The 8855-nt window shown below is 35.6% G+C and overlaps 2 protein-coding genes across 3 annotated transcripts in view; one reads left to right on the forward strand and one right to left on the reverse strand.

Moving 5' to 3' along the window:
- Positions 1 to 3240, reverse strand: part of LOC117110732 (mitogen-activated protein kinase 4-like) — an 8119-nt gene extending 4879 nt beyond the window's left edge. Inside the window, exons 1-3 of one of the 2 annotated variants that reach the window (XM_033253515.1) lie at positions 3135 to 3240; positions 724 to 1274; positions 38 to 347 (exon numbers count right to left, since the gene is read on the reverse strand). In XM_033253515.1, coding sequence (XP_033109406.1) covers positions 38 to 347; positions 724 to 1263 — 850 coding nt within the window. In that variant the 5' untranslated portion in view covers positions 1264 to 1274; positions 3135 to 3240. Of the gene's footprint in view, positions 1 to 37; positions 348 to 723; positions 1275 to 3098 lie in introns of both variants that reach the window. The other variant, XM_033253516.1, reaches the window with a different exon arrangement.
- Positions 3241 to 5231: 1991 nt separating this feature from the next.
- LOC117110827 (DIS3-like exonuclease 1) overlaps positions 5232 to 8855 on the forward strand; it is a 39760-nt gene continuing 36136 nt past the window's right edge. Inside the window, exon 1 of the mRNA XM_033253659.1 lies at positions 5232 to 5402. The gene's annotated coding sequence lies outside the window, so the exon portion shown is untranslated. The remainder of the gene's footprint in view (positions 5403 to 8855) is intronic.

The raw sequence follows: 8855 nt of genomic DNA on the forward strand, positions 1-8855 counted from the left end.
TATATATACAGTATATGTATATTGAAAAGAAATTTACCTTGCTTGTCATTAGTTGGAACTAGTTCACATAGAGGGCGCTTTGCAACCCCATTATAATTCTTTAACAGTTTGCTTGGTAAAGTACAAATGATATCATTGATGTCTGACTCAGTCAACGGTATAGAATCTAAGATAAGTCCCATTAGCTCCAAATCGTGTTCTCCCGCAAACAGAATCCTTCCAGTCAACATCTCGGCTAAGACGCATCCCGCTGCCCACATATCAATCGCTTTACAGTACTCTTGTGGATGCAGCATCAACTCAGGTGATCGATAGCACCGCGTTGTTATGTTATCTGTCAGGTGACCCTGGAAAAGTACATAAACTGTATAGAATAATGAAAAATATAACTGTTGTGTTAAAATAAAATATATTTTGCAACAGTCAATCTACTTTAGTTTGAGATTTGAAATGCACTGCCATGTCGATGTGCCATGGATCATGGATGGATAGTGGTACATAAAAAGAGTTCCTTATTCAGATTTTATTTTTTAAATTAGCAAATTGTTTTAAGTATTATAAAGGAGAATGCATAATGTTCAAGTTGGTTTGTCTTTATTTTAAATTAAAGCTAAATTGTTAGATGAAAAGAAAATGTTCATGTACAGTATTTATTTTAAACAGAAAACTTAATGTATATGTTCATAAATTTGGAATGTTATGTAGAATAAAATCATCTCATACCTTATGACAATAATGGGGATCTATAATTCGTGCAAGGCCAAAGTCTCCAATCTTTAACGTTAAATCTTCAAGGTTAATGAGAAGGTTACTTGGTTTTAGATCACGATGTACAACGTTTGCACTATGTAAGTACTTAAGTCCGCGAAGAAGTTGATATGTGAATAGCTTGACATGCTCTGGCTGCATACATTCGCTATTAATAACTTGTTTCATGTCGACATCGCAGAGTTCCTGAACTATATAGACCTGTTCCCGAAGTTTCATATCGGTGTCTTCTGATGTCGGTAAGAAGACATCAAATATCCTGACGATGTTATCATGCTCGAGTTGGCGTAAAATGCGTACTTCTCTGACCGCCGATTTCCAATCTTTCATGTTGTTCAGCAGGACTTTCTTGATAGCAACACTCTTGTCACATTCGGTGTCAAGAGCGGAGACTGTAAGACCGGTGGAGCCACTGCCAAGAAGTTTGAGACTGCAGAACCGTGAACTTACATGAAAACTTTCATCAAAACACGAAGTCCTTTCTAGTTCCGCCATATCGGACAAATCTACAGTATAGGAAGGTCAGAACCAAGATGAGCAATGGTTTCAATATGGAGATCATTTAACAATAAATTAAATAAAAGGTTTACCATGCATACTATTCACTACCACTAGAATTACTTGTATCAACAGTCATATGAAGTTCAGCAAGATTGCGGTACAATACATCCTCTCAGTAAATGCACTGTTCATGAATTTCAAAGAAACAGAAATAAACAATGAAAAAAACAATTTGTTTATGGTAGTTAAGGTGATGCCATTCAATACACTCCATGATATAAATTGATGTTCTCTCTGATATTGTGTTTGAAGAAAAAATACTTTGCTGTAGTTTGAAAAAAACTGATTTTCTTGTTTTTGAAAAATGTTTTCAGTAGTAGTCCTTTAGTAGTAATTTCCAAAATTTACCGCATTCATTTTGAAAAAAAGCACCATGCCCCTGCCCTCTCTTTATTTCAAAAATTTAGTCTTGAAAAGAAGGCCGTCTCAAAAAGAGAATTTGAGTCAACTCGGATTCAAGTCCACATGGGGCCGAGTTGACTTAGGCCAACAAGTTGACTGGGGCTGAGTTGACTTCCTCAAAATAAAGCCTCTAGCAAAGAAGCCCATCAAAAAAGGTCTTTAGAAAAAGAAGCCCAGGGCTTCTATTCAAGGTTTATGGTACAGTATACTGTATATTACTTTGCAACCAGGCACCATGTGCAAAATGTCAAGAAATTGTGTTTAGCCTAGTTTAGGCCTAGATGAAACACTCAGTTTCGCAACCGAAAGTCCAAAGCCAAACATAGGATTTTGGGTTTCGAACTTCCAAAAACCCAGGCAATTCCAATATACAAATCAGGTTTCTTGAAGTTACAACTATAGTTAAATTTTGTCCAAGCAAAACAGTTTTAACTTATTATATTTTGTAGGATAAAATAAATGTAAAACACTTCTTAACCAAAAATTATGCTATTAAAACTACTCCATGAATTTAAACAATCAATCTTAATAATAATGTACTAAATTTGAAAATTAAAATGGTATTGTGTTCCTCCAGGGAGTTATTATAGTGACAACACTATAACAACTCCCTGGTTCTTCTAAGTAGAAGCAGGGAGTTGTTATAGTGACTATAACAACTCCCTGGTAGAAGTATAAACCATAATTGGTATAAACAAACAATACACTTTTATTTATATTTTATTTATACTCTTTATTTCAACAACTCGATTTTATTATTACAGATGATTTCCCTGTACAGCACCCCCTAACGGTTAGGGGGTTAGGCTAACCCACGGCCAACGTTGCACTATGATATCCAATTCACGCATTGCTTACACTACTCGGCGTTCCATAAAATAACCCTTATTTGGGCATTGAATATCTCAAGGTATGCGGCCAAACCGGACGTTATTCCCCCTAGGCCTATGCCCTGAACTTTGCAGTTTCTCTCTTTGGATATCAAAATGTCAACATGCCCATATGGACACATGCATGTTCTCTACTAGGCTAGCCTAGCCTATATCTATCCAGGCCAACAAAGCTAAACTAACTAAAACGAGGCCTTATTGGCCTTGCCTTGCAAGCCGAACTGTTCTGTACTCCCTTGTCCTTTCTTTTGGTCCTAACTAAACTAGCCGAATACATGTCAAACCGTACCCATGTCAACCCGAACCCGTTTAGCCTTAGGCCACTGCTGCCTACCCAGGCAGCAGTGGCCTAAACTAGGCCTAGGCCCTAGTACTAGTGCTAGGCCGATTCCCTAGCTAGGTAGCCTAGGCCTAGCCACAGGCTCATGAGCTTAAAGTTAATGTTAATTGTAAAACCAGAAAGTAGGTAAAACTTACTGCTAATTCGAAAATAAAGAAATGTATGTTACTCACTGACAAAATTATAATAGGTGAAAACTAATTAATTTCACATTGTACGCTTACGCCGAGATGTCTATTGAGCATGCGCAGGGCACTGCTTATGTTGCGTCGACGGGACATGGAACATTACATTATGAAGACCGGGTAAAGGCCCCGACGGGGGAGCTAGGCGAGCGAAGCGAGCCTCACAGTGGCTGGGGGGGGGGGGGGGGGGGGGGGGGAGAACCTACTCTCTAAATGCAACAAAAGTTAAAAAAATAGTGAAAGAGTGCCTACATGGACCACCCGTGATGGAGTGAAATAAAAAGAGTGAGATTTCACACTCTATTCAGAGTGAATTTTAGTGTAATTTTTCACTATTTAAGAATAATAGGGCCTTTCACTCATTTAAGAGCGAATTTCCACTCGAGAAAGAGTGAAATTGGAGTGGTTCCTGTAGGCACTCTTTTCGAGTGAAAATTCATTCTAGCTTTGACATTAAGAGTAGGGGCCACCAGTGGGGGTCCAGCGGCTAATCCCCCTGGAAAGCTACGGATGTTTGACGAATTTTGGTGAATTTTTATTAGTTATTTGATAGGCATATTCCTTCATGAGGCCTGTTTTTTAATGTCGAAGTTAACTTCCAAAGCCGATTAAAACAAAAATAATAAAACAACGAGAGATAAAGAGTACGGTATGCAATGTAACCAACTAAATTAATTTAAAATCCGTTTTTCATTTTTTATTATTAAATAAACCGTATTACATTACAATACTATCCTCCCATCATGGCAAAACCAAGGTTTTTCATAATCCATGTTATTGTGAATTATTAACAACAAAATTACGAATAAGATAAATTAATGTCTTACTGTAAATTGTAAGGGCACCAATTTTTGACATTATACTACGATAAATTAAGAACACACAATGTCACGGGAACGTCACAATACAAGCTTATATATTCAAAGTGATGTTCGGATTTTTGGAAATTTTGCCTGAAATCTGTAAATCACGAGGTCGCTTCCCCGATCAAGATATATTCCAAGCATCATGAGAATATCCAAAGGAGCATTTGTCATAATAGGACAAACCATTTTTAGTATAGTCTCATTATTATTATTATTATTATTATTATTATTATTATTATTATTATTATTATTATTATTATTATTATTATTATTATCATCATCATCATCATCATCATCATCAACAACATCATCGTCATCAGTTCTGCAATCAATCAATCAATCAATCATGAATCTATCATTCATCAATCAATCAAAATCAACCGATCAATCATCAATCAATATAAATCAATAAACATGATTCGACACAGAACAAACATTTAAACATGGTATGGTTATTGGAATTAAATAACGGGCTCTGTTAGTCTGGTACAAAAACAGCTCAAGCAAGTTGTTGATACGGATGAGGAACTACATAAACCATCATAATTTCATTTCATTTCATTTATTTATTCGACCAATACACATTTACAAAAGGTACAGTACAACAAAAATCATGGTCAGGGGCAGCTTAAGCAAAATTTTACTATAACTCATTAAAAGAGTCAGCTGCCCCATTAATTGATAATTGAGTACTAGAGTAGAGGAAGAGGAATTCACCAACAATTAAAAAAGCAAAATAAGGTGATTTCTAACTACTTTTTTTTTTTTTTATCAATTTTTTTTTTTTTTTTTTTTTTTTTTTTTTTTTTTTTGTAGGCCTACAAGGGTAATTTGTTTATGCAGTACCTAGTTGACGTGATTTGACGCAAGTTGACATCGATCGCTTTGAAGAGAAGTCGGAAATCGCGAATTGATTTGTTTTGAAAATGGAGCGAAGCGAAATGAGTCAGCCGCCAAGCGTGCGAAAATCAAGTGTGTAGGTCTAGTGTTACGTTCATATTTTCTGTTGGGTTGTTTTCTACCATGACGGATGTTTTCAGAAACACACTGAATCATACACAGTTATCAATATTCAATTAAACTTTATTCAATCGCACGCGTATATTATCAAGACGTCGTACAAAAAAGAATATCCGCACTCATGTCACCAAGTACATGTGACCTTATCAAAGTTAAAACGTCCATCCCGTGCATAATAACAAAAGAGGGCGCTATATAGAATATCAGAAATGTGCATGGTTATGATGAGAACACATATCCAACACCTAGCCTCGGGCTAGGGAATATTCGGGCTAGGCAGGCACCCTGCTATATCGCGGATGTTGGTGTTGTTAATGAAACTGTGCAGGATGTTCAAACGTAATACGTGTATTTTTACCGAAGTCCTATGGTATGTGTATCCTGTACCCCTTAAACATAAGTTTTAGTTAGGCAAAGCCTCCTCCTATCTAGCCTAGGCTAGGACCTAGCCTAGGCCTAGTACTACTAGTAGTACTACTAGCCTAGCTAGCTAGGCCTAGGCCTAGTAGTACTAGGCCTACTGTTGTAACCTACATACAGAGCCTAGCTAGCTAGCCTGGCCTAGCATGCTAGACCTAGTCCCAGGGCCTCTTGTAGGCCCTGGCCCTTCCTTATGCCTAGGCTGGCCAAGGGGCCCTGCTAAATAGCACACGGACTACACGGGACCACGCTCCACCACGCGGGAACCACACGGATGCAAAAATGCTAAAAATATTACCATACGAAAGTAGAAAACTGCGTAATAATCAATAGATAGAAACCAACTTTTAGAATGATAATTGTCCAAATTTCATTAAAGATCGATGTATGTTTTTTTTGTTTTTTTGGTTTTACGTATCGTGTCTCGGTAAGTAATGCGTTGACATTGTGCATTGACGTGTCAGCAGAAATGCTTTCAACCATGACCTTCATGTCTTCGTTTCATAGCATCACTCAAAATATATGTAGACTACCACATGAACGGTAATGAACTTATTCTACATAAAAAAAAATTGAGTATTTAAATTGTAGTATATTTAATTGTTAAATTAAATGTATTGTTGGATACATTTATTCTATTTTTATATTTTCTGTCAATGCTCATACATGCTTTTTAAAAATTATTTCAGTGTACATCAATGGAATAAAGAAGATGAATTTGAAATATATTAGAAGTGAATAAATACAGAATTGGCGAAGTAAAGAATAAGTTTCCACATTGGGCCACAAGTAGGACAATTATAAAAATTTATTTAAAAAAAAACCATTTTTATTTTTCATCAAATATATACTCACTTTATTGTCATTATTAGGTTACTATGTCCTGAGCTAATAATATGTTGGCCTAAATTTTACCATGTGCAGTTTATAAGTAACCCCTGCTAATTAGCATCTGCATCAGCTATGTGTACGGCTTTAAAACCATTTGTTATTTCATCAAAAAAAATATGCCCTTATTGCTTATGCTAATTACTGTGTCAAGTATGCAAGAGATCAGTTTAAAGAATGTTAATAGCAGGGAGACTGAGATATTCGTGTAGAAATAAATGTATTTATATCACTAATTTTAACCTTTGTTATTTTTCTAAAATAATGTGTTCTTCATTCACAACCATCTTTCAATTGTAACCGTGCTGTGGATGATATGAATCTGGCACTGTTCAGTTCTTCAGAGTGTTGGCCAGAGTTTGGCCAGTACCTATATAATTAGACAAGGTACAAAATGGACATGATACATAATAAGAATAAGTTGATTTAGGAACTCTGTAGTGTTATTTTATTGAACTAAGATCGATGAATATTGCATTACAAAATACATGTTTTAACATATTGGTCTATACTGTTACTGTCCTGGCACGTTTAACTCTCCAATGTTGTCCAGGTCATTTTTCTTGCATGGTTGTGCAGCATTCGTGAAATCACTAAAGACCTAATATCTTTATCATCAGTACGCTTATCATTGCTTCATGGTGTTGCAGTTGCTGATTTTTAGGCATATTTTTAGTGAGACTAATCGCAAGTGACAGAAAACAAGAGTTGACGTCTTTTGGGAAATGAAAAATATATTTATTTCTTTTCGAAAATTTAATCGTGCATGCCACCTTCTTTATTGTGACATCTTGCACAGTTTGACATTAATTGGCATAAACGCATATTGGCATAAACGCATAGGGCGTATCTTGATAAAATAACAGTAATGATTTATGTAGTACAGGGCTGATGTATATGTCAATAAATAAATACCGTACTCTACCGTTAGACCTACAGTGGTTCATGAAGCAATAACAAATTTATCTACATCCAATGATAATAAAATGAGTGGTCCCGGAGTGAGTAGATATTTGATGAAATGTATTATAAATAAAAATGTATTATAAATAGATATATTTTTGAATCTTGAATCTATTTGTTTATATTTTACTCATATCATAATGGAATCTAATTCTAGACTTCGGATAAATTGTTCCTCCTGATCTATTTTTTTTTTGCTGGATTAGTACTTTAAAGATACTCAATGTCAACGCATTACCTTGTGAAGCACGGCGTGCAAAAACCTAAAAAAAATAGACAATTTTTACCATAATTCGGACAACTATCACTATAAAAGTTGTTTTTTATTTATTATCAAGCCGTTTTCTACTCTCGTGTGGTAATATTTTAATCATTTTCGCATTTGTGTGTTCCCGTGTAGGAAAGTAGGTAATAATAAAGCTTACACTTAGGCTGGCCTAGCTAGCTTATGTTCAACCTCTGCTTCAACCTGGGCTAGGAGATCCAACATCTACACCATACGGAAAAGTTTTACGATTGCGCAGATAAAAACCATGGCTCAGATTTGCGTGAAAAATCGCTAGGAAAATTGATGCGCAGATTCGTAATACTGATTGTAGACTAATCTGTCCACACATTTCGGAACATAAGAGCCGATTTCCACGCAGATTTTTGCTAAAAATTAGCCTTTGACCTAACCTTAACATATAAACAATGTATGCAGTAATTACAATTCTGCACACTTATTGTATTCTAGCGATTTTCCCCTCGAAATGGTGATAAATCTATGTTTTTCTTTCTGAATTCATTCTGTCTTTCGAAATGTCAGTAAAGTCGGGCAGCACGTTTATTGAGTTGAGTTTGAGAGTACTTGCAATTGTATTTAATATCAACTTTAACAACATGATCTGAGAGTTTAAAAAATCAGCTCGGTCAGAAGGCCCTTGGGTGTCAATGCACTCCAAAGTTATCTTTATCTCACTCAGTATGCGGGGTGCAGCACTTCGTATCTGTAAAGAAAGGCGCTTTATAAATGACTGGATTAGATTGGATAATGTTCTGCAAAATTATTACGTGGACAGAGTACTGTACCTGGCTCTATTTTGTGAGGGTTTTTTGCACAGACACACAGTTATTTGCATTGTTTTGTTTCTTCGAAATGGTTAATGATATTCTAGCGAATGTTAAGCCCATAATAAAGTGTCTTTGAAACAACTTTACTAATACTTGTTTAATGACATTTATATAGGGGAAGTATGATTTTGGAACAGTGTCTACACAGGGGTCAATATTATTTTTTTATATACAAATTTTACTGATTAGTCTATAAGAAAAATATTGTGACGTTGATTCTTATAATGATTAAATATTATACTAGAAATTGCAAATTGCAAGTGAAGTGCTGCGAAGTACAACTGCACAAAATTATTTATGCGAGTCAAGTGAAAATAATGAATAATAAAAATATAACAAATAATATGAGCACGACCCATTGTCTATATATTATTAGAACAGCGTTGGTACAATAGTGTTTTGCTGCAGTGACATCTCTCTGCTGGCGATGGCTCGCTGC

This window comes from Anneissia japonica, unplaced genomic scaffold (assembly GCF_011630105.1).
Source record: "Anneissia japonica isolate Jap-2015-1 unplaced genomic scaffold, ASM1163010v1 scaffold2756_len2360902_cov194, whole genome shotgun sequence".
NCBI lineage: Eukaryota > Metazoa > Echinodermata > Crinoidea > Comatulida > Comatulidae > Anneissia > Anneissia japonica.